General features: G+C 51.2%; 1 protein-coding gene across 4 annotated transcripts in view; it reads left to right on the top strand.

Moving 5' to 3' along the window:
* Positions 1-25,798, top strand: part of DIP2C (disco interacting protein 2 homolog C) — a 432,829-nt gene that overhangs the window by 339,539 nt on the left and 67,492 nt on the right. For all 4 annotated transcript variants that reach the window (XM_034929848.3, XM_034929851.3, XM_034929850.3 and 1 more), the window contains 7 exons: positions 3,080-3,189; positions 4,574-4,654; positions 11,739-11,862; positions 12,431-12,552; positions 14,133-14,244; positions 14,325-14,434; positions 17,834-17,964. In XM_034929848.3, coding sequence (XP_034785739.1) covers positions 3,080-3,189; positions 4,574-4,654; positions 11,739-11,862; positions 12,431-12,552; positions 14,133-14,244; positions 14,325-14,434; positions 17,834-17,964 — 790 coding nt within the window. The remainder of the gene's footprint in view (positions 1-3,079; positions 3,190-4,573; positions 4,655-11,738; positions 11,863-12,430; positions 12,553-14,132; positions 14,245-14,324; positions 14,435-17,833; positions 17,965-25,798) is intronic.

The following is a 25,798-nucleotide window of genomic DNA, read 5'->3' as shown; positions in this document are numbered from 1 at the left end:
TTCGAATAAACATTTAAAATGACCCTGACAGATGAGTAGCCATTATTGGAAGCCAAAGCAAACATTCCTTGAGGCCATTTGTGGGTGACGGTGTTCTGAGATGCTGGAAACAGAGACAGCCTATTGGCAACCAAATTGCCTTTCTTACTGCATGAATTCATATTTACTCAGTTAATGGCACTGTGTACCCTCAGATTATCTTATTTGAGCACAAAAGTATTAAGAGACCTTTAACTCAGCAGCTGAGCTGGCAAAAATATTACAGAGTTACAAAACAAGGTACAATTCCACAGCTTTAAAGGTCCCTGGGAATATTGCCCCCGAATAGCAGGAGGAGTCTGCTGAGGCCAGAGCCTGGCACCTGGGAAGGGCTTGCCTCCCACTTGGGATTTGTGTGTCTCGCTGCTGTCTTTGAGATGAAACTCCTGCCCTGTGCCCTGAGCGAATTCGCCAAGCATTGCATGGTAGGATATTTGATAATACCAGCGATGCGGCTGCTGACTTGCAGATGGGTGAATCCATTAATGGGAGCGGGAAGAGAGAAGAGACATGAGCCTCAAATACACACGTTTTGGGATTCCTCTCAACTCTGTAGCTTAAATGGCGAGGCTGTGATATACCCTGGGGGCATTTGGGACATGCCCACCTCTCTTCAACAGGGGACACTGTCAGCTGCTGCCAAGAACAGACTTTGAGAGTGAGGTGCAGCTAGAAGGCCTCTGCCTCCCAGGAGCAGTCGGGAAAACAGGCCCTAGTCTGCATGGGGAGGCATTCAAGGTCCCAAACTTCCATTCAGAGGATGCACGTGGAGATGAGGGAACGTGCTACGTCTTCACATAGCAAACGGGCACAAAATAAGGCTCCACAAAAAGCCTGATCTCTCCTCAAAAGCTCGCTTTCCCTACCCCAGTCTGAATTCTTAAAAACATTACGGGAAACCTTGGAACCCATTTAGGCCAGTTTCCAAGTTGACTTCTTAGAAGAGCCGTCTCGTCTTGCCCAGCATCGGTCACCAAGGAGAAGGCTCAGAGCTTCATCAGCCAGGCGCAGTGGCTCACACCTGTGGTCCCAGCAATGCGGGAGGCCGGGATGGGAGAATCACTGGAGCCCAGGACTTCGAGACCAGCCTGGGCAACATAGATTCTGTCTCAAAAAAAAATCTGTTAAAGATGCTTCATTCAGAAGACGCTTCTATCTGGTAGAGATAGAGGATGCGCAGCGGGTGAATGAGGGTCTCCCGGGTGTTGTGTTCTGAGATCGTGCAGAGGCTCCCAGGTGTTCGGAGATCACAGAGGGGCAATTGTTCCCACCACGGGGCAGCTCCCTTCCTTCCAGAGCCTGACAAATTCTTTTGCTAAATGTGAAAAGGCTATTCCTCTTCCATACTTCATTAAGAACTAAGAAAAGAAATTCAGTCTGTTCACAACTACGATGTGAAAATTCAAAAATGATTTGCTGAGTGTAGGAGGCATCTTACTGTTACACAGAGTCCAGACTCGAGGCTCCTACACGTCGCCTAGAACCCAAGGCACCGGCAGGCAGCAGCCCAGACATCTGCTCATAGACCGTTCTCCTCCAGATTTCAATCCTGGCTGAAGTGCCGTGCCTTCTTCTGCGCAGCTGTGATAAGTGGAATCGTTTCTGGCAGCCTGCATTTGAAAAGGATGGCCGTGCATCTGTAGAGAGCCGGTGGCCCTGCTCTCCCTGGGGGCTGGCTAGAGGACGTCAGGCCCTGACTGCCTTGTTCTGGTGCCACCATTTCCGTGAGCTGTTTGGGAAGCTGAGGGACATTGGTTGTCACGGTGATGGGCTCATCCAAAGCCTTGTTCTGTGCCACTGCCCCGTCAGCTGCATCTGGGCACGTGTGTCTGTTTTTGACATGGCTATGAGCAACCTGCTTAGCCATAGCCCTGCTTGTGCAGTAACTAATGCAGCATGTGGCCTGGCTTAGAAACCTGTTACTTGACCTTTATCGGGAATTTAAGAATTTGATTTAATAGTAGCCTTCAAACCAAGGATTAGGCATAAATTGATCATGTCATTGTTATTTTACCTGCAATTCTTTTGGTAAACATTCTTTTACTCTCCCTGCTTCCTCTGCCCCTCCCCCTGCCCATCCCCCTGCCCCCTCCAATCCCCCGTCCCCCACCTCCCACCCCGTCCCCCACCTCCCACCCCCTGTCCCCCACCTCCCACCCCCTGTCCCCCACCTCCCATCCCGTCTCCCGTCCCCCACCCCCCACCACCATCCCCCGTCCCCCACCCCCCACCACCATCCCCCGTCCCCCACCCCCCACCACCATCCCCCGTCCCCCACCCCCCACCATCCCCTGTCCCCCACCCCCCACCACCATCCCCTGTCCCCCACCCCCCACCAACATCCCCCTTCCCCCTCCCCCCCCCTTCTTTCCCACTTTCCCCAGTTGGTAGTCACCTCATCGCTCATGGATGAGCGATGACTTTATGACATCGCTTGACTTTATGACGGCCCTTGGTTTATTCTTCCACACCTCACTGTGGGCCTGACGGAACCTAAGACCTTTTCAGTCAGTATAACATACCGAGAAGCGACTCTATCCTGTCCCGTCCACAGTATCACTCTCTGACTCCACCCCACGACATCTGTATGTGAAATGTCCACTGTCTGTTTGTCCACAGCCAGCTCTCAGGTGTGTGGACCCCAGAGAACTCGAACAGACGGGAGCCACGGGTCTCTGCAGTGAGACAAATCCTGGCTTGTAATTCTGTGTTTGTCTTCCGTTTTATTTTTTACAATCATGGCTATGAGTGCCGGCACACGGGGCTCTCACATTAACTGGAAAGTCAGGCGTGGGCTTGGAGGGCCTCCAGGGTGCTTCAGGGATGATAAAAACATCGTTTCTGAAGAACCTGACCAAGGCTTGTTACACTCCCCCTTCACAATCATTTGATTTCGTTGAATCTCTGTTCTTAGAAGGTTTATTCAAAGCCAGGTCTTTCCAGAAGTTTTCCGAGAGTAAGGTCTTTACCAAAGTGGGAGGTCTAGTCTGAAGGAATTTCTCTTTTGTTTCCTCATGGCCATGTCTCTGTTTCTTTCTAGAAATCGGCCCTGCCTCTGTGATGGTGGGGAACCTGGTCTCTGGGAAGAGAATCGCCCAGGCCAGTGGCAGAGACCTGGGTCAGATCGAAGATAACGACCAGGCACGCAAGGTAGGAGCTGGGTCCCTGAGTCTCCCTGACTGTCCCCGACTTTTCTGACTGTCCCCGACCATCCGTGACCATCCCCGACAGTACCCAACTGTCCCCTACCTTCCCTGACAGTCCACTTTTCTGACAGTACCCGACTGTCCCTTACCTTCACTGACAGTCCGCGACAGTGTCTGACTGTCTGCAACCGTCCCCAACCCTCCCCGACAGTCCCCGATGTCACGCGCTGGTGGTGGACCACCACTGCGGATCTTCCTTTATTCTACCTGTCCTCTCCTGCAAGAGACCATATAATTTCATAAGAAAAATGTGTTTATAGGAGATACAAAGTTTCAGAAAATGTCACAGCGATGCAGAAATCTGTGAGGGGTGTCCAGTCCCACGACTTGCAGGACCGAGGCAAATGTCTGGCAGTCCTTGTCCTGCGCACGGTCCCCTGAACTACTCCTTTCTAGTTTCCCCACCAGCCCGGATTCAAAGCCCACCCTGCCCACAGCAGCTTGCAGCAAGGCCTCTGTCCTGTGCTCTGTGGACTCTAAGAAGCAGTTCAAAACCCAGGTTAGGGGGCCAGGCCTCCTGACAGTGGTGTTAGAAGCCGTGGGAGAAACTCCCGAGGCCCAGACTTTGCACATTGTGCCGTGTGTGTCCACGGTCCCCATTAGAACCGTTCGGCCTTGGGAATGCTCAGGGTTCACCCAGAGGTCCTGTTTCCCACAGCCAAAAGTGTGCCCTTCTGTGTGGCCCATTAGGAAATGGGGCAAAATCAGCACCGTGAAATGTTGATGAAACGGATGAAACCTTATCTGTGGGTTTTTCTGTACCCTGATGTGAAATAAGGCTGCCCCTTTTACTGTGGACCAGATCAGTAGCACACATGTGGTTTGTTTAATTTGTGGCTTCATGCCATCAGGGTATTGCCATTCTAGAAACCTAAATTTATTAGATCCCGCTTTTTAAAACCAGATAGATCTGATTCTCTCACTGTAGCCACCAAAATCCGCTTTGCATCTTCTGGAAGCCCAGGAGAAGGGATTTCTGTGCAGGCTGCTCCTGCCTATGAGGGAAATGGTTCCCATCCTTGGGCAGACTTTGAGAAAACTTCTCACACCAGGGTGCAGCACCAGCCCTTTGCTTTGTGACTCTGACTCGGGTGCTGTGAACCTAAGTCCCTGCAGGAACAAAGCTGTGGGCACTTGCTTGTCCTGTGGTCGTGTGTGACGGGGATTTTCCCAGCATGCATGTCTTCAACTCCCTGCAGAGAAGCACGCGGTTTTAAGACCCAAAGCACTCAGCCTCTATGGGTTTGAGTATCCAGGTTGCCCCACCTCAGCCCGCACAGCCTGATCCAACCGCACAGCCTGATCCTCATGCCCGTGCTCTGTTCCAGTTCCTGTTCCTCTCGGAGGTCTTGCAGTGGAGAGCACAGACCACCCCGGACCACGTCCTCTACACGCTGCTCAACTGTCGGGTGAGGCGCGGAGCTGGCCTTCCCTGGCTACTGGCCTCAAGGGGCCTAGCCTGGTTCCTGGGAGCGCTCCTGCTTCTTTCTTTGAATCCTTTTGCTTCAGTCTTATGCGAATTCTTTTTATGTTTTGCTATTTTGACTGAGACTTTTGTACCTAGGGATTGTTTTTAAACGTAACCATTTGTGCAGTTATTTACACCTATTTGTGTGTACAGATATTTTAGCAACCTATTTACAATATTTCTCCCCCAAAATGAGTAATTAATGATATCTGCAAGAGAGAAATCGTAAGTCTATGAGATATTTGCATTTTTATTTTGATTACTAAACTAGTTTTTGTTTTGTTTTGTGTTTTGAGGCAGTCTCGCTCTGTTGCCCATGCTAGAGTTCAGTGGCACGATCTCCGCTCACTGCAACCTCCACCTCCCTGGTTGAAGCAATTCTTGTGCATCAGCCTCCGGGTAGCTGGGACTACAAGTGCCCACCACCACATCTGGCTAATTTTTGTATTTTTAGTATTTAGAGATGGGGTTTCACCATGTTGGCGAGGATGGTCTTGAACTTCTGGCCTTGAGTGATCCACCTGCCTTGGCCTCCCAAAGTGCTGGGATTACAGGCGTGAGTCACCACGCCGAGCCCTAAACCACTTTTTTATACACCAGAAGTTAGGTTTATTGCAGACTGAGGAATGAAAATCATTTCCACTTTGTAATTAAAGTTCTTGTTTACACTTTATGTGAGAAAACTACACTCATCAAATATTGTTCCACCGTAGTACTTAAGAGTAAGGCATTAAATAAACAAGTTAATACTATTAACAAGAAAAATTAAATGCAAAAATCTTAATATGCTTGTTACTACTTTTTACCATGGAAATAAAGCTTGAAAAATGGAAGAAAAATGTAAGTCTTCTTGACAAGTATAGGTACTTGCAACTCTTCAAAAAGTCATGGCTGTTTAGAATTGCTAAGTATCAAAATCTTAGTGTGCGAAGCAGCAGATTGAAGACAAAAGGAAATGCCAGCAGCATCACGAAATTATTCCCCGACTCTTTGGTTTGAGTTTCAGTTATCAGACCATTCTCTGCACGTGGCTTAGTTCATAGGAACAACCTCTCCTCCTCCTCTGCCAGAGAAGCGCGTGTCGTCTTGACGTTGTCACGGATGCTGAGTTGATCCCAGCCATTGGTCGTTCACTGTATCTGCTCAAGACTGTTTCCCAGGAAGAGGCTTTAAAACCAGGAAGGCCCGTTTCTGCCACCACCTTCTGGCCCTCGTTCGCTGGTGCTGTGATGGAGCCCCTGCCCCACGCTGACAGCTCAGGTGTGGGGGCCGGAGATCTTGAGGACTGGAGTTGCTGTGGGTCCCTGTATCTGAAATGCCCACCTTCCACTTTTCATCTTTCTCCACTGGACCCTTCCTCAGCCTGTGAATATGGATGATACCCCCTTTGCTAACCCGATCGCCAGGTTCGCCGGCCTTGGGTGCTGTCTTGATTTCCTGCCTGTCTCTGCTTGTCTGACTTTGTCCTCTCCCAGTAGTGTTTCTCCTGTAAACTGCCTGTGACTTCTCGTTCCTCTTTCCCTGTGGTCTTGGCATTTCTCTAGAGACTTCCAATATCATCTCCAACGTGGTGACCTAAATCTGCAGCACTAACTCCAGCCTCCTTCGGCACCCCAGATCCCTTCTGCTGAAAGTGCTTCCTCCCTCCCCTAATTTCCTCACAGAGGTGGCTACCCCTCCGCAAGCTGCAAGCAGTCAGGGGCAGAGTCAGCTCTCAGTCTCCCTGAATCTCTGCCTTGATGTTGCCTGACACGTTGCTCCCATGTGTGGGGGCTGCACAAGCGTGTGTCCAGTAATCTAGAGGTATTGATGGGCAGCTCAAGAAGTAGCAGACCCCCATATACACAAAGATTCAGACATGATTTGGGTACGTTCATGGGCAACGTGTACCATCAGGAGGAGGAAAATAGAGCTGTTCCAGCTGTGCCTGATTTGGGGAAGATCCCTCAGATTGCTGGGTGGTGTCACGGTCCTGGGCTTGGCATCTGGTCTGTCTGGCCCTGTGGACAGCCCAGTGCCCCTGAACACCTGTGGTCACCTGCATAGCTGGATGCTGGATCTTCAGGGAAAATGTGTTTCCCGGAAATGATTCCGGTTCTCTTAAAAAGGGCTTTATTAGGGTCAACTGCAAATCCGACGGGGGCCAGATGTAGGGATCAGAGCCATGAGTGATTTACCTTAGGACTGTGTGGAAGGCATGGCCTGAGGATGTCTTTTCCTTGGAGGTGTGAGCTGTTTCCAAGGCTCGCTGGACATAGAGGCAGGCACACTTGAGCTATCGCTTGTGTTATTTTGCACCAAGCATCAGATCAGGCATGTGTTCTTCGCTCCTCTGCTGCCTCGTATGCACACTCAAGAGATGCTGGGCCTGGACCAAGGTAGTAGCATCGTCCTCATGGCATTCATAGTGTCATCCCCACCTAAATCAGCTTCCCTGTTCAGCACCATCCGACGGAAACTCAGTACACGCCACATACAGAATCATGCATTTTCTAAAAGCAAGATTTTAAAAAGGAAGAAGAAACATGAAATTCATTCCAGTGATGAATCACTCCACACACCATAAGTGTCCGTTCAGCACGTACACCAGCCCCCCAGCCGCTGCTTCCATCAAGGATGCACGTTTCTGCTGATGATGAATTTGGCCCGGTCTTGCTGGCCGTGTAGTCACAAGCTCATTTAAAGTGGTGGAGGCCGGGCACCATGGCTCACGCCTGCAATCCCAGCACTTTGGGTGGATCAGTTGAGGTCGGGAGTTTGAGACCAGCCTGGCCAACATGGTGAAACCCCGTCTCTACTAAAATACAAAAAAAAATAGCTGGGTGTTTTGGCACATGCCTGTAATCCCAGCTACTTGGGAGGCTGAAGCACGAGAGTCGCTTGAACCCGGGAAGCAGAGGTTGCAGTGAGCCAAGATCACGCCACTGCACTCCAACCTGGGCAACAGAGCAAGACTCTATCTCGAAAAAAATTAAATGGTTGAACCAATGGGTTTGTAGCCAACTCTTTTGACCTTTTTTAACTTATACCTTCTTTAGAATTTTAAAATATAAATTTAGTTTGGCTTTTTCTTCTTGGGTTTTTTTTTCCCCAAGTTGTTTGATTTAATGTGAAACGTTAAAATGGTCCCAAGTTTACAGAAACTGACAGTGAATGTGTCTCCTTAGACGAGGGCAGACTCTTTGTTTCCCTGTGTGCCCCTCCGGTCATGCTGCCTCCCAGCACTTCTGTGGGGGAAAAGCCAGCCCTCATTTCTCTGATGAAATGGTTTTACCTAGAACCTTCTTCTTAGCTGGTGGGTTTCAGGACGGAAACCCCAGTGAATGTTGATGAGGATGCCAGAGAATGACGACTGTCACCTGCGGTGAATGGTTGTTGCTTTATGGGACACTCGCCGAGAATGCATCACATTCTTAACACGGAGTTCATGGGAAAATGGAAAGTGCAAGCAAAAGTTACTGGCATTCCTCCTGGGGTAGAGGCTGCATTAGGATTCCTGGGGAGCAAGGCTGAGGAACAGTGTCACGTGTGTGGAGTTGCCGTGTGGTGTAGCCGTGTCCCGTTCAACCACACGGGGTGGGGAAAGGTGGCAAGGAAGAAGGGACACTGCTCAGTCGCTGCAGGTGCTTGGGACTGCCAGTCTGCAACGTGAGCCAGGAGCGACTGTCCCTCCCAGCCAACGGTGGGGTCCAGTGTTCACTCACCTCGTCCTTTCCAGGCAAGAAAGGCGCCCACCTGGTGTGACCCATGGCCCTGCCTGGCCATGGAGCGAGGGGTGCCTGCTCATGTCCGACCGGCTGTGAAATCGTGTGCCTGTCTCCAGCACAGCATCATCTCAAGGGGCTTTGAGGCGCCCACCTGGTGTGACCCGTGGCCCCGCCCGGCCATGGAGCGAGGGGTGCCTGCTCATGTCCGACCGGCTGTGAAATTGTGTGCCTGTCTCCAGCACAGCACTATCTCAAGGGGCTTTTTAGGAACTTAATTTAAATCACCCTGTGAGCTGGCTTCAGGACCTAACACCTGAGAAGGGCACCGTCCTCGTGGAGCGTGACTGGAAGCTTTGCTGTTTGTTTTTATGTCAGCCCTGAAAGACATCAACCAGCATTGAGAAAATTGTGTTTCACAGGGTTATCAAAGATAAAGGACAGCATGCACGTTACACTCACGCTTTGCAAGTACCCATAGGTGGGGATTTCTTTGCACCAGAATCAAAACATTTTCAAAGACACTCTTGGCTGCTGGCTGTGTCTCATCTGAGCCTCTCAAATCTCAGGACCCAGAATGTGGGCAAACCACAGGCTTTGTCATCTGACAGCAAAGCGGGTGTTTGATAGGAAATCAGCTTCAGCTCTCCAGAGATGGGGAAGAAACAGTTCCACAAGCAGAACAAAGCAGACTGGGCGCTGCTGCTGCAGGCAGGCCTGGCATGAGAATGGACTGTGGGGGTCGGGGCCTCCCTCAGCAGGGCGGGGGCTGAGCCGATTCTGCCAGTGCTCTTCTCTGAGACGCGTCCATGCTCACGGCAATGAGTGCTGTGCTGGTTTTCCTTGTTGGGAGACCTGCCCCTGGAGTCGGGGTGGACTTGAATGGGTCCCATCAGCACCCAGCCTGGCCGTGCTGGGTGTCTCTGTCCCATGTTCACTTGAAGAGCTCAGAGGACGTTGGCGGCAAGGAGCCGGTGGGCTGGTTGCTGTGAACAGGTGGCAAGGAGCCCCTCTAAGAGTAAATGCTCAGAGGACCAGTCTAGTTTCAAAGGCCCCCAAATCTGTCTTCTCAGCGGGATTTCCCGGACTCCAGCCCTGCGTTCCTTGTTGTCCCTGCCCATCTCTGCTGCCACCTGCTCTTGGGCTCTTCTACTTTAAATCAGTTTCTGTTTTCTAATTTTTTAGGTGTCCTCTAAGTGGGGAAATAATTAAGGAAAATGTGTGGGATGAGAAGGTTGAATTCAGAGAAATGTAACCTAATCCTCTCCATGGAGGAGACCAGCCACAGGCGGCAGGAAGGGTCTGAAGACCCACCGGGCAGTGACGTGGGCCGCCTCCCCACAGCCCTGGCCCTGGCGCAGAGGTCCTCAGGGAGAGTATACTTTCCCCACAGACCTCGCTGCGCTTATCTGCTGTCCTGTGGACGTTTGGGTAGAGGTCAGGGTCTGGTGTTGACATCTTGATGCTTCCTGAGACATTCTCTGCAACTCACCGTGTCCCGCCATGTGTTTCTGACACGGGCCCTTAGAGCTGGGAGGCTGACGTGCTTTTCCCAGCATCGCCGATGAATAGCCCCAGACGCTGTTCCTCCATGCGGCGTCCTTTTTGTTGCACTAACTCGGCTACCCGCAAGCCCCTCTGGGCCTCTCTCCCTGCGCCTTCACTCTGAATCGCAGTGTCCGGTCCCCGACAGCCGTCTCGGGCTCGCCGTGCACTGTGTCCCCACTCTCTGAATCACAGCGTCTGGTCCCGACAGCCTTGCCAGGCCTGCCGCGCGCTCCATCCCTACACTCACGCATTCATCTTTGTAGCTGTGAGTCACATAAGAATTCCTGGGCCAGGCACGATGGCTCACGCCTGTAATCCCAGCACTCTGGGAGGCCGAGTCGGGCGGATCGTGAGGTCAGGAGTTCAAGACCATCCTGGCCAACATAGTGAAACCCCCGTTTCTACTAAAAATACAAAAATTAGTTGGGCGTGTTGGTGTGCATCTGTAGTCCCAGCTGCCCAGGAGGCTGAGGCAGGAGAACGGGAGAATTGCTTGAACCCGGAAGGCGGAGGTTGCCGTGAGCTGAGATCGCGCCACTGCACTCCAGCCTGGCGACAGAGCAAGACCCCATCTCAAAAAAAAAAAAAAAAAAATTCCTGAGCCCGGGTGTTCAGTCACTCTTCGGCTCTGCAGTCTTCCTGACCCCATGGACTGCAGTCCAGTTGCCCACTGCTTGAGGGAAGATCCTCACCCTGTTAATAGCTGTGAGACAGAATCTGATCACAAAGAAGAGGTTGTTAAATGACTGTAGAAGCCGTCTTTACTTCTGAGAGTGCTGCAAAGGAACTAGGACTGTAAAGTGTGTCCTCAGGAAAAGCTTGTTTCGGTTAGTTACGTGCTTATAATTTGTAATTTATTCACATTTGTCTTTATGGCTTAAATAGGCCAAGATGGGAAGATCACTTGAGGCCACAAGTTTGAGACCAGCCTGGGCAATGTAGGGAGACCCCATCTCTATGAGAGAATTTTTTTTTTTTAATTAGCCAGTCATGATGGTGGCACCTGTAGTCCCAGCTACTTGGGGCTGAGGCAGCAGAATTGCTTGAGCCCAGCAGGTCCAGGCTGCAGTGAGCAGTGATCATGCCACTGCACTCCAGCCTGGGAGACAGAGACCCTGTCTCAAAAAACAGTGAATCCCACGCTCTTGCGATGTTTCTTGGTATATATCTTGCAACTCACCTTCCCTCACAACCCTCGTGTAAGGTATTTTCCTGCACAAATATGTTTTCTACTTGTTTCTACATTAAAGTCTATGTGAAAATGCATTTGATAGTTATTTTCATTCCTGTAGGGTGTGTTTATTTATTTTGCTTTTGTTTTTTGCTTTCTGACTTCCTTGATTTTTGATGCGGTCTTTCTAAATAAAAATTTTTAATTAGTCTTCCGATGTGCAGGTGTACTAGGAATTCCCACTGCCCACGACAGTGACACAAGTCCCAGAATTGCCAGGGTTTTTTGTTCTACCGTTTTTTAATTCACGTAATCACTTTTTAAAATATTGCTTGTTACTCTGAATATATCTAGATGTTTCTTTGGTCTGCACTGCTTACCTAGTTGGAAGAAAATGGAGTTGACCTCTAACGTATATGTAGTTTTTGGGGAGGCTAAAAACGTTCTAAAATTGACTGTCATGTTGGTTGCACAGGTCTGTGCTTGTTCTAAAAACCAGTGATGTATGCTTTGCGCCAGTGAGTTGTATGACGCGTGCGCGCTCTCTGCAAGCTGCTCTGCTGAAGGAATCTTATGTGCTTGTCCCTGTGATCGGCCCGCAGGGTGCGATAGCGAACTCGCTGACCTGCGTGCAGCTGCACAAGAGAGCTGAGAAGATCGCCGTGATGCTGATGGAGAGGGGCCACCTTCAGGACGGTGACCACGTGGCCTTGGTCTACCCCCCAGGTACGGGCGCAGGGTGGGCTTCCCCTGAGAGATGGCAGGCCGGTCAGCCGCAGTGCGAGGAGGTCCCTTACACCCGCTGGTGCCTGAGCCGAGGGTCGCGTCATGGCTGGGAGTCTGCACTGTATCCAGCTGGATGCTAACCGGCCCGTTTGTGTCTGGCTACGACCACTCACAGGCACCAGCCGCATGTGCTACTGTTAGAGGCTTCAATAAAGTGATGCTTTCAATGACTTTTATATCCAAATTTGTGTTATTAGATACCTCAGGTAATTCACTTAATAGTACCTAAATCTTGACTAAATTCACAGTTACAAAGGTGGGTAATTCCTTAGCAAAATAATGTAGACATTAAACCTCCAGGCTGCCTTGTCACCTCATGTCTGAAAGGACAGGTAAATGACAGTGACCACCAAAGCTGACAAAACCCGCCAGGATGACGGAGGCTGTGAGAAGTTCAGCTGCTCGTTTCCCTGTTGAACTTGCCCCAGACAAGCATTGATGCTGACAGGGAGAGTGTGCACTCAGCAGCGTGGTCTGCTTCAATGATGATGTTTCTCTCCTTGTGTAGGAATAGACCTGATAGCAGCGTTTTATGGTTGCCTGTATGCAGGCTGTGTGCCAATAACCGTCCGTCCCCCGCACCCACAGAACATCGCGACAACGTTGCCTACCGTCAAGATGATTGTGGAGGTAACATGCCTGGGAACGTCGGGGCCTCCACCTGCCTGGAGCTGAGTGTGGAGCTTGCAGCGCGCAGACTCTGACATCTCTTGGGGCAGCTGCTGGCTGTGGAAGCCGGGGTGTGTCTGGAGTCAAACGGTCAGGACAGGGTCTCTACCTGCAGGGAGCCTAGAGTCTAGGTCTAGAAGCAAGATGTAAACGTGTGTGGGGGCAGAGGCTGGATGGTAGCCTCTGCAGGGTCTTCCCTGGAGAAAACGGCTCCCAAGAGAGGGCATCATCACCATTCCTCGGGCTTCCCCACGAACCCAGCTGAGCAGACCGACCACGGGAAGAGGCAGGCTTTTTCCAAAGTCCTCTCCTCAAGAGTAGAAGTTTCCTGCTCCTTTTTGAAAGTATAGATCTGTTTTCCTTCGTCTACAGCTGGAGGAGTTTGAGAGGATTCAGCTATATTTTCCTCGTTGAAGGAGGAACTACAGGGGAAAACAGTGTGGGCAGAGAATGCACCTGTCCTACCCACACCTGAGTCCCTTTTGGTGTGGTGCTGGACACCCGCACAGTGGCCACTCCTGCTAGAAAGTATGGCGACGTGTCTGGGTGTGTGTGTGATGTTTCCGGGACAACTATGCGCGATGTGTCTGGGTGCGTGTGGGGTTTCTGGGAGAACTATGCGCGATGTGTCTGGGTGTGTGTGATGTTTCCGGGACAACTATGCGCGATGTGTCTGGGTTGGGTGTATGTAGGGTTTCCGGGAGAGCTATGCGCGATGTGTCTGGGTGTGTGTGGGGTTTCCGGGACAACTATGCGCGATGTGTCTGGGTTGGGTGTATGTAGGGTTTCCGGGAGAGCTATGCGTGATGTGTCTGGGTGTGTGTGGGGTTTCCGGGACAACTATGCGCGATGTGTCTGGGTTGAGTGTCTGTGGGGTTTCCGGGAGAGCTATGCTCGATGTGTCTGGGTGTGTGTGGGGTTTCCGGGAGAGCTATGCGCGATGTGTCTGGGCGCATGTGGGGTTTCCGGGAGAACTATGTGCGATGTGTCTGGGCGCATGTGGGGTTTCCAGGAGAACTATGCGCGATGTGTCTGGGTTGGGTGTGTGTGACGTTTCCGGGACAACTATGCGCGATGTGTCTGGGTGTGTGTGACGTTTCCGGGAGAACTATGCACGGTGTGTCTGGGTTGGGTGTTTGTGGGGTTTCCGGGAGAACTGTGCGCGATGTGCCTGGGTGTGTGTGATGTTTCCGGGAGAACTGTGCGCGATGTGTCTGGGTGTGTGTATGTGGGGTTTCCAGGAGAACAGATCTAATGGTGTGAGCAGTGAGTTCTTTTCTGCACGTGGTCACAACGCTGTGGATGCACTGGGCCCAGGAAGTGCAGATGCAGCAGCTTCAGGCCGCGTGCCCTGCCCCCGTGCCTCCACAACGAGACTCCTAGCTCTGTCCTACCTTAGCCAGCAGGAGGGCTCAGTAACCTCATCTGCCCGTTAAAGCTACATGGTTTTAGTGTGCGTAGTAAGCAGGAGACCCGTGTGAAGTGAGCACGCTTTCATCTGGGTCCACGTTCATGGCTCCATTCTCGCTCTCTGATGCCAGGTGAGTCGCTCTGCCTGTCTGATGACGACACAGCTGATCTGTAAGTTGCTGCGGTCCAGGGAGGCGGCGGCGGCTGTGGACGTCAGGACGTGGCCCCTCATCCTGGACACAGGTCGGTTCTTTAGCTGCAGAAGGTGGTTTGCTCACGGCCTTGCTCAGGCTGGATCTGCTGATAGTCGTGTTCCTCTCCAGATGATTTGCCAAAGAAGCGGCCTGCCCAGATCTGCAAACCTTGCAACCCAGACACCCTTGCATATCTCGACTTCAGCGTGTCCACAACTGGGATGCTAGCTGGCGTAAAGGTGAGCGGGGTGGCTGCGGGAGGTGGCCACGGAGGCAACTGCGGAGCGTGCTGGAGGTGGCAGGTCACGTGCTGGCTCTCAGTGCCTCTCGTGTAGTCAGACTCTGAGATGTGGAAAGAGGTATACATACGTGTTTCATTCACAGTATGACACGTATGACCATTTCCATCCTTAACCAGGCTGATTCCATCCAAATGTTCCAAGTATGTTTTTATGTGAACACTGTCTCAGTAGCTGACAGTAGAACACCGCGAATGTTTTTCTCTTGCTGGTTCTCAAATCCGAACGCTCTGTGATAAATTTCTGCACACTGCACTTTCTAGCGTTTTAACCTGGGCTCTATTAGAAATCATCATGACCCTCTCAGCTCAGATGCCGCCCTTGCCGAGGTGCCGTGCAAACCCCCCACCCCCGCCCCGCCCTTGCCGAGGTGCCCTGCAAACCCCCCGCCCCCGCCCTTGGGGACTTCGCAGCCTTGTGTGCCCTCTGCCCCCATCTGTGGGTCTGACAGGTGAGCTGGCTTTACCTCGCACAGTTCTCACGCTCTGTCCACCTCTTAGTAGAACTGAGGTGGAATACCAAAGTAGCTACAATATGAAATAAAATAATTTTTCAAAAGCTTTTGAAAAGAAGTGTTTTCAGATCAAGGTGATTTAGTTACTGTGGTCTGAAGTTAGCTGTGACCGTCCCACTGTCATAGCCAGAAGAGAAGCAGCTGCTTCCAGTCATACCGTTTCATGGCCCGCTTATAGTCTCAGCGTCTGATGTAGAGTAGACCATCAGAACGTTCCTGGCTGCTTTTCTTTAACTGGTGTCAATTCCTGTTTCTCTGCTGAAGTCCTGCAAAGGCCCCGCTGGCTTTGTGACCCACAGCCAGGGTGTTGGGAGCAGCCTCTCTTACACTCCATATACGGTTGTCCATGCCCTCGTCTGTGAATTCCCATTGGATCCTGAGGGCAGGGCTGTGTCTTACTCTTCGGTTCATCTCCAGCGCTTAACACAGTGCCTGATCACAAGCTCTCGGTATTTAGTATTTGCTAAGCTGAAGAACTGAATTCTCCACCTAGAAATAGTGCTTTGCACAGAGCAGCAGTTCAGGGCAGGCTTGCTCTAGTTGCTGATCTGAGTGGGTGGGTAATTTTAGGAGGCAGGGTTTGACTAACTCCTAATCCAGGGAGGCAGGAGTCTGGATGGATGTTGTATAAATTCAGTCTCATTTCTCCTTTAAACAAAAATTTGCCTTAAAAGCAAGCTAAAAAGAATTATTTACATTTTACATTCTATAATAATTCTACGTTCCCCTGTATGAATATAGTAAAACAGTTATGAAACCTTCTCCCAGGCAGAACTTCCAATAGTGATGGAACGTTTTACAGTGGGAGGACTCCCACCTCCAAGTTCTCTCACTTCTTGCTGGAGTGATGAATGAATGATGGGGAGCCAGGCATTTGGATTTCCCCAGTTATTACAAGGCTCTGTGCTGGTCCCTTTACAGTTTAGCTCTGGTGACATTCTACTTCAGATCAACTTGTGACATGTTTTTTTGTTTGTTTGAGATGGAGTCTTGCTCTGTTGCCCAGGCTGGAGTGCAGTGGTGCGATCTCAGCTCACTGCAACCTCCGCCCTCTTGGTTCAAGCGATTCTCCTGCCTCAGCCTCCTGAGTAGCTGGGACTACAGGCATGCACCACCACCCCCAGCTAATTTTTTGTATGTTTAGTAGAGATGGGGTTTCACTGTGTTAGCCAGGATGTTCTCAATCTCCTGACCTTGTGATCTGCCCGCCTTGGCCTCCCAAATTGCTGGGATCACAGGCGTGAGCCACCTCGCCCAGCCGTGACGTGTTTTAAAACCGCAAAAATCAGACCATTTTGTATGCTGCTTTGACTTTTTCCTCTGAGGTTTGTTTGGCTAGAAAGCTTCTGTGAGAAAATTGATCTTATTAATATATTTTATTGTATTTCAAAATAACTGACATTACACACAGACTGTAGGGGACTATTACAGGGATTAGGGAAGAGGAAGATGCGGAAGCTCTTCACTGTCTGGCCATGACGGGATGATTGGATTTTAGCCACCATCTCCATGCAGGATGGTGGAAGATAGTGAAGGGCCCTGGAGTGTAGGAGGACCTGGGCTCTAACTCCTAGCTCTAACTTATGTCACAGGCAGCAAAATCTTTAACTTCTGTGAGCCTTCACTTTCTGATCATTAAGACGGCTGAGCCACCCAGCAGGTCTTGCTGGCCACGTGCTGCACAGCAGAGGCTATGTCCAGCCGTGGAGATAGCCGTGAATAAGACAGGGCCCCGACCAGCGGAGGAATGCACCGTGGTGTCTCCCCTACCTGTGGGACGGTGTGTTAGAGTGGGTCACACGAGAACCCCTTCCTGCATGACTTGCTGTTCAAACGCACTATTTCAATAGCTAGAGTTGCTAGGTCCTGGAGGACCAGCAGTTCTGAGTGAGGTTTACTCATTGAAAATGAGAACTCCAGTGAAAATATCAGCCACTCCCATTCCCCAGACACAACATAGCCCAGCTTGGTGACAGTCGTCGCCAGTCCTAAAAACAGCTTTGGGCCTTTGGGGCCAGGTATCGTGCATTTGTTGTTTTTTGGGTTTTGTTCTCTAAAATTTATTGAAGAGACAGGGTCTCACTCTGTTGTCCAGGCTGGAGTGCAGCGGTAATCATAGCTCACTGCAGCCTGGAACTCCTGGGCTCAAGTGACCATCCCACCTTGGCCTCCTGAAGTGTTTTGATTACAGGTATGAGCCACTGCACCAGGCCAGCATACATTTCATTTGGCCTTATTGTCTTAAAGATGTCTTTGGGTGTCAGGCCCCATGCATTCAATGCGGCTTTATTGTCTTGTAGGTATCCTTGGGTATGAAGTCCCATGCGTTCAGTGCAGCCCTGTATTGTCCTGGGTGTCTGAGGGTGTCAGGTCCGATGCGTTTAACACAGCCTTGGGTTCAGTGCAGCCCTGTTTTGTCCCGGGTGTCTGAGGGTGTCAGGTCCGATGCGTTTAACACAGCCTTGCGTTCAGTGCAGCCCTGTTTTCTCACAGGTGTCTCAGGGTGTCAGGTCCGATGCGTTTAACACAGCCTTGCGTTCCGTGCAGCCCTGTTTTGTCCCGGGTGTCTGAGGGTGTCAGGTCCGATGCGTTTAACACAGCCTTGCGTTCAGTGCAGCCCTGTTTTCTCATGGGTGTCTCAGGGTGTCAGGTCCGATGCGTTTAACACAGCCTTGCGTTCAGTGCAGCCCTGTTTTGTCCCGGGTGTCTGAGGGTGTCAGGTCCGATGCGTTTAACACAGCCTTGCGTTCAGTGCAGCCCTGTTTTCTCATGGGTGTCTCAGGGTGTCAGGTCCGATGCGTTTAACACAACCTTGTATTTTGCAGATGTCTCACGCAGCCACCAGTGCCTTCTGCCGTTCCATTAAGCTGCAGTGTGAACTTTACCCTTCTAGAGAAGTGGCCATCTGCCTGGACCCTTACTGTGGACTGGGATTTGTCCTCTGGTGCCTCTGCAGGTAAGATTCCTCTCTATATCTTTACATTAAAAAAAATCATGCACCTTCCTCTCCAGACCTTACACCCAGCCAGGCAACCTAAGCACTGCCCCCACACCCCCACCCCTGCCAGAGGAGGCCTGGGGCTTACCCGTGTCCCTCTACCTCTCCTGGTGGACTTGGCTCTCAGGGAAAGAGCAGTGCCTGGGGTGACTTTGACTTTCTGTAGCAGGGAAGGAGCATTTTGGAGAGCTGTCTGTTGCGGGCCTTTATTTCTGACAATCAGAAGACTCCCAGGCTCCAGGCTTGGTTCTTAGGCCTGTAAAACCTGGCGATGGTGCTGGGCCTGGGTTCTCGCTGGGCCAGCAGGCATTGCAGGCTCTCACCTCCCTCAGGCTTCACCCCAGCTGTTACTGCGGGGCTTAGGCTGGGCAAGCCCAGAGGTGAGTCCACGAGGGCTGAGCATTCCCTGGGGTGCGGCACTCTACCCAGCAGCCGGCTCGGAGCCTGGCTTACAGCAGGTGCTCAGCAAGTATTTATGGGATGAATGAACGACCAGAAAAACATGGATGTTTCTTGGCTTTTTTGTCTGATTATACATATGTGTTCATTATAGAAATTATAGAAAATATGAAGAAGAAAATAAAGCCATCAACAATCATAGCACCTGATAAAGAGTGTTACCAATAAATACCCACTATTCGCATTGGGCATATAGTTTTCAGAGTTCATTTTCTAATGGAGCGTTTTCAAGCATGTAAGCATAGAGCATGTCCAGTAATAAACACCCGTGACCATCATCCAGCTTCACATGTCAGCATTTTAGCAGTTTTGTATTATCCGCCTGCTTTCCCCCTTTTTTTTTTTAAATGGGTATTTTAAAGCTAACACAAACATAAAAATAATTTCCCTCATAAATCTTCTTTACACATTTTATGAATAAACATATGTTAATATATTTATAAAACTGAGACGCTACAGTATGAAATTGGTTATGATTGTCTCAAAATTTATAGTGGATCTTTTATCTTTTTTTTTTTTTTTTTTTTTTTGAGACAGTCTTGCTCTGTCACCCAGGCTGAAGTGCAGTGCCGCAATCTCAGCTCACTGCAACCTCTGCCTCCTGGGTTCCAGCGATTCTCATGTCTCAGCCTCCCAAGTAACTGGGATTAGAGGTGCCTGCCACCATGCCCTGCTAGTTTTTGTATTTTTAGTAGAGACAGGGTTTCACCATGTTGGCCAGGCTGGTCTTGAACTCCTGACCTCAAGTGATCTGCCCGCCTCGCCCTCGTGCGCCACCGCACCCAGTCAGATTTTTTTCTCCTGTCAACACTCTTCTGGAACAAATATTTTTAATGTGTGACTAATATTTAATACTATTAAGTTGGATTAAAATGTAATCCTGTATTTTTGAAAAATACTGATATTCTAATTAGGACAATTCAGCTTTTTGAGAAAGCAGATAAAACTGAATAAATGAAATATTTAATGATTTTTGCCTCAATCCAAAATGCCATAACATTGTGAGTAAATTTTTTTTTCTTGGGAAATCGCTCAGAACATGGCCTCAGGTATACGCGCCAAGCTGAACGGCAGAGGCCTGTTCTGAACAACGGCCCTTGTAGGGTGACCGTATTTCATTTGGCAAAGTACACCAGTAAAACTGAAGCCAGCCGATGGAAGCCTCCTGCCTGCAGGCTTACCAAGCCTGGCTCCCCATGGAAACCAGAGAGGAGATGTTTATGGCAGGGAAAGTAAGTTCTCCATGTGAACCCACAATAACAATAGACTCTTTAAGGGTTTGTCCAGGTTGCAATGAAATTTAACAAGCATCTTTCCTGCAAAATGTTACTAACTCAGAAGTCACAAGATCACAGTATTCTGTTGATTGCCCTTGCAACAGTCAAAATAAATATAGCCATGAATCGTCCCATTAAAAAAGAAAAAAATCTCTATAGAAACAGATCCCAATGGACTTGCTTTAAAAAACAAAAAAAGCACTTGGGTCCTAGATCCACAACGACTAATACATAAGTTAAAAATAATAATGACTTCCCTTTCCCATGCAGTTCAGCAGGTCTGGGAAGAGAATCGGGCAGAAGAGGCCCTGGGGGTGTAAATTTGAGGAGGCCTCGACCTCAGGCTGTGCTAAGAGTGTAGCAGGGTGGGGAGTGTGTCTTGGTGGGGGCAGCCGCGCAGGGTGCCCAAGCCCACGTCGGAGGAGGGGAGTCCACAGAGGGGTGTCCTGGCGTGGGCTGTGGGAGCCAGGCAGGGTGCAGTGTGGGAGCCAGGCAGGGTGCAGGGTGCAGGTGGCGTGGGCTGTGGGAGCCAGGCAGGGTGCAGGGTGCAGGTGGCGTGGGCTGTGGGAGCCAGGCAGGGTAGGGTGCAGGGTGCAGGTGGCGTGGGCTGTGGGAGCCAGGCAGGGTGCAGGGTGCAGGTGGCGTGGGCTGTGGGAGTCAGGCAGGGTGCAGGGTGCAGGTGGCGTGGGCTGTGGGAGCCAGGCAGGGTGCACGGTGCAGGTGGCGTGGGCTGTGGGAGCCAGGCAGGGTGCACGGTGCAGGTGGCGTGGGCTGTGGGAGCCAGGCAGGGTGCAGGTGGCGTGGGCTGTGGGAGCCAGGCAGGGTGCAGGGTGCAGGTGGCGTGGGCTGTGGGAGCCAGGCAGGGTGCAGGGTGCAGGTGGCGTGGGCTGTGGGAGCCAGGCAGGGTGCAGGGTGCAGGTGGCGTGGGCTGTGGGAGCCAGGCAGGGTGCAGGGTGCAGGTGGCGTGGGCTGTGGGAGCCAGGCAGGGTGCAGGGTGCAGGTGGCGTGGGCTGTGGGAGCCAGGCAGGGTGCAGGGTGCAGGTGGCGTGGGCTGTGGGAGCCAGGCAGGGTGCAGGGTGCAGGTGGCGTGGGCTGTGGGAGCCAGGCAGGGTGCAGGGTGCAGGTGGCGTGGGCTGTGGGAGCCACGCAGGGTGTAGGGTGCAGGTGGCGTGGGCTGTGGGAGCCAGGCAGGGTGCAGCGTGCAGGTGGCGTGGGCTGTGGGAGCCAGGCAGGGTGCAGTGTGGGAGCCAGGCAGGGTGCAGGGTGCAGGTGGCGTGGGCTGTGGGAGCCAGGCAGGGTGCAGGGTGCAGGTGGCGTGGGCTGTGGGAGCCAGGCAGGGTAGGGTGCAGGGTGCAGGTGGCGTGGGCTGTGGGAGCCAGGCAGGGTGCAGGGTGCAGGTGGCGTGGGCTGTGGGAGTCAGGCAGGGTGCAGGGTGCAGGTGGCGTGGGCTGTGGGAGCCAGGCAGGGTGCACGGTGCAGGTGGCGTGGGCTGTGGGAGCCAGGCAGGGTGCACGGTGCAGGTGGCGTGGGCTGTGGGAGCCAGGCAGGGTGCAGGTGGCGTGGGCTGTGGGAGCCAGGCAGGGTGCAGGGTGCAGGTGGCGTGGGCTGTGGGAGCCAGGCAGGGTGCAGGGTGCAGGTGGCGTGGGCTGTGGGAGCCAGGCAGGGTGCAGGGTGCAGGTGGCGTGGGCTGTGGGAGCCAGGCAGGGTGCAGGGTGCAGGTGGCGTGGGCTGTGGGAGCCAGGCAGGGTGCAGGGTGCAGGTGGCGTGGGCTGTGGGAGCCAGGCAGGGTGCAGGGTGCAGGTGGCGTGGGCTGTGGGAGCCAGGCAGGGTGCAGGGTGCAGGTGGCGTGGGCTGTGGGAGCCAGGCAGGGTGCAGGGTGCAGGTGGCGTGGGCTGTGGGAGCCAGGCAGGGTGCAGGGTGCAGGTGGCGTGGGCTGTGGGAGCCACGCAGGGTGTAGGGTGCAGGTGGCGTGGGCTGTGGGAGCCAGGCAGGGTGCAGCGTGCAGGTGGCGTGGGCTGTGGGAGCCAGGCAGGGTGCAGTGTGGGAGCCAGGCAGGGTGCAGGGTGCAGGTGGTGTGGGCTGTGGGAGCCAGGCAGGGTGCAGGGTGCAGGTGGCGTGGGCTGTGGGAGCCAGGCAGGGTGCACGGTGCAGGTGGCGTGGGCTGTGGGAGCCAGGCAGGGTGCAGGGTGCAGGTGGCGTGGGCTGTGGGAGCCAGGCAGGGTGCAGGGTGCAGGTGGCGTGGGCAGTGCCAGCCAGGCAGGGTGCAGCGTAGGGGAGTCAGAGCTTGTTCTAAGAATCAGCAGCAGCCGAGGGAGATCGGCTCCGTGTGGGGAATTAGAAATCAGTGCGGCCAGGCGTCAGTCATGGGGGTACGTTCCAAATGGGCGATTTCATTATGTAAACATGGAGTTTGCTTGCACAGACCTGGCTGGTACAGCCTGACACACCCAGTCCGCAGTCCTGTGCAGCGTGTTAGTGCACTGAATGCTGTGGGCAGCGGTAACACGATGGTAAGTGGTCGTGTGTCGAGACATATTTAAACACAGAAAACGTACAGTAAAAAGATGGTATAGAAGGTGGAAAAAAAACAACAACTGTGTAGGGCATTTCCCATGACTGGAGCTGGCAGGAGTGGAGGTTGCCCAGGTGAGCTGGCGAGTTGGTGAGTAAGCGGCACCTGAACGTGAGGCCAGGACACGACTGCACACTATTGTGGCCTCTGTAAATACCAGACACTTCGGCTACGCCAAGTTTGTCAAAAATATTTTTAGTTCTTCAGTAATAAATTAACCTTCGCTTACTGTAACTTTTTAACTTTAACATTTTAATTTGTAACATTTTTGACTCATCTGTAAAAACACTTAGCTTAAAACACAAACACATTATACAACTATACAAAAATAATTTATCTCCTTTATAAGCTGCTTTCTATTAAATTTTAAAAAACATTTGAAGCTTTTGTTAAAAACTAATATATACACGCATACACATCAGCCTAGGCCTCCACAGCACACACACAGCTTCCTAGGCCTCTACAACACACACGCACGTGCGCGCGCACACACACACACGACTGTCTAGGCCTCCACAGCACACACATACACATCAGCTTAGGCCTCCACAACACACACGCATACACAATCAGCCTAGGCCTCCACAACACACACACACACAGCTTCCTAGGCCTCTACAACACACACGTGCACACACATCAACCTAGGCCTCCACAACACACACACACAGCTGCGTAGGCCTCCATGACACACACACAGCTGCCTAGGCCTCCACGACACACACACAGCTGCCTAGGCCTCCACGACACACACACAGCTGCCTAGGCCTCCACGACACACACACAGCTGCCTAGGCCTCCACAACACACGCGCACACACACCGACCTGTGCCTCCACAACACACGTGCACACACACACACAGCTGCCTAGGCCTCCACAGAACACACACACACACATCAGCATAGGCCTCCACAGAACACACACACACACCAGCCTAGGCCTCCACAGAACACACACACACATCAGCCTAGGCCTCCACAGCACACACACACACACACACACACACACACACACACCGGCCTAGGCCTCCACCACACGCATGCAGACATCAGCCTAGGCCTCCACAACACACACACACAGCTTCCTAGGCCTCCACAACACACACACGCACACACACACCAGTCTAGGCCTCCACAACACACACACACACACACACACCAGTCTAGGCCTCCACAACACACACACGCACACACACAGCTGCCTAGGCCTCCACAACACATACACGCACACACACACCAGTCTAGGCCTCCACAACACACACACACGCACACACAGCTGCCTAGGCCTCCACAGGGCCAGGGTGTTCAGTGTCACTGTTTTCCCCTCCACCTCTTGTCCCACTGGAGGGCCTTCAGGGACAATACGCAGACGGAGCCATGACCTCCTAGGATAACAATACCTTCTCCTGGAAGACCCTTCTGAAGGACCCACTGAGGCTGTTTTACAATTTACTTTCTTTTTTATAAGTAGGAGAATGCTGTAAAATAACAAAGTACAGTAAATTCATAAACCAGTAACAGTTGTTTGTCATCATGGTTAAGTATTAGGTTGTGTACATAATTATATATGCTCATCAAAAACCTAATCCACCGTGCCCAAGTAGGCTTCATCTCCAAGATGCTAGGTATCATATGCAGATCAAAAAATGTGATTCATTGTGTAAACAGAACTGAAGACATGATTGTATGTGCTGTGCTTTTATATGACTGGCAGCACAGGTTTGTTTAGACCAGTTACCACCACCAACACAAGTAATGTGGTGTGCTGCAGCATCTCTAGGCAGTAGAAATTTTTCAGCTTCGTTACAGGCTCATGAGACCACCATTGTACACGGACCCATCCTTGACCAAAGCATCGCTATCCTGGGACCTCAGGGATACTGATTTTTAAATTTTTTTTTTAGAGATGGCGTCTTGCCATGTTGCCCAGGCTCAAGCCATCCTCTCACCTCAGCCTTCCAAAGTGTTGGAATTATAGGCATGAACCACCACACCTAGCCTACAAAAACTTTTTTTTTTAGTTAGTCGGGTGTAGTGGTGTGTGCCTGTGGTCCCAACTACTTGGGAGGCTGAGGTGGAGGATCACTTGAGCCTGGGTGGTTGAGGTTGCAGTAAGCTGAGATCACGCCACTGCACTCTAGCCTGGGTGACGGAGCGAGACCCTGTCTCAAGAATAAAGATTGCAACAGATTGTAACACTTTGAGTAAAATAGGAAATTTTCCAACTATTCAGATACATAGATGAACAAATGGAAAGCTTGATGAGAAGTGAGGATTTCTATAGTAGCCATCCACGAAATAGTTAAAGGAAAGAGAGTCTTCACGGTGGAAAAGCCTGAACCAGCTGGTCCAGGCAAACCTCAGTGATGGTGAAGCCCATAGCACACGGCGGGTGGGAAGAGGAGAGCCGCATCCGCGATACTCCTGCCAAAGATGCCTGTCCTGGATCTCCCCATGTGGAAGCACCAGCCCCCAAGTTAGGGGACTGACTGGACAACGCACCTGCCTAGAATCTTCCCAAAGCCTGGTGTCGTGAGAGTCACGGAAACATCCAGAAACTCACTCTGGGCAGAGGGAAGCTGAGAGCCGACCACTTTCTCGCAGTGTGCCTGTGCAAACTGGATAATTGGGGATGGCTGGAGAAACTTGAATAGGGTCTGAGCTGGGACAGAAGGAATGCGTTGGTTTTCTGATTTTGATGGCTTAGGTGTTTATGGAGGAAAATAGACTTGTTTGTTGGAAATCCCCCCTGAAGTGTCTGGGATTACGCATCAGGTCAGTGATTCACCATTAGATAATCCAAGGAGAGAAAATTATTTTAAACGTACTTGTAAATTTTCTATAACTTTGTGATTGTTTGAAAGTTAAGTAACACAAATAATTTGTGTCCTCATCCTAAAGCTTTCTTCTGTCATAGAGAATTGTTTATCTGAGACATATGAGTATAATGGTATTGTTTCAAAATATTTTTTAAGGTTACACCTGTTTTTAAAAATTGTGTCAGATAGCCTGTATTCATGTATTGGAAGATTCAATATTATTAAAATGGTAGTTCTCCCCACATTGCTTTATAGGTTCAATGTAATTCCTACCAAAGTCTTGGCAGGCTATTTTTTGGGGGTTTTTTGGGGCAGAAATTGGTAATATCCTAAAGTAAATATAAAGGACCCACAATAGTGAAAGCAGTTTTAAAATAGGTTAACAAAATTGGAGAATTCAGAACTTCTCATTCCTGATTTCAAAAATATTGCAAAGCTGCAATAACCAAAACAATGTACTGGCATTGAGATACAGTGATTATATATATGAGAAAGAGAATTGAGAGTCCAGAAATAAACCCTTATATTTACGGTCAAATAATTTTTTAATAGAGTTACCTGAGCAATTCAATGAAGAAAAGTTTTTCCAACAACAGATGCTGGGAAATTCGGACATTCACATGAAAAGGAAAAAAGATTAAACCTTGACTCAACGTCATATACCT

The sequence above is a fragment of the Pan paniscus genome, chromosome 8 (assembly GCF_029289425.2).
Source record: "Pan paniscus chromosome 8, NHGRI_mPanPan1-v2.0_pri, whole genome shotgun sequence".
NCBI classification, from domain to species: Eukaryota; Metazoa; Chordata; class Mammalia; order Primates; family Hominidae; genus Pan; species Pan paniscus.
Note: the sequence above shows the minus strand (reverse complement) of the source record. Positions and strands in the feature narration are given on the sequence as shown.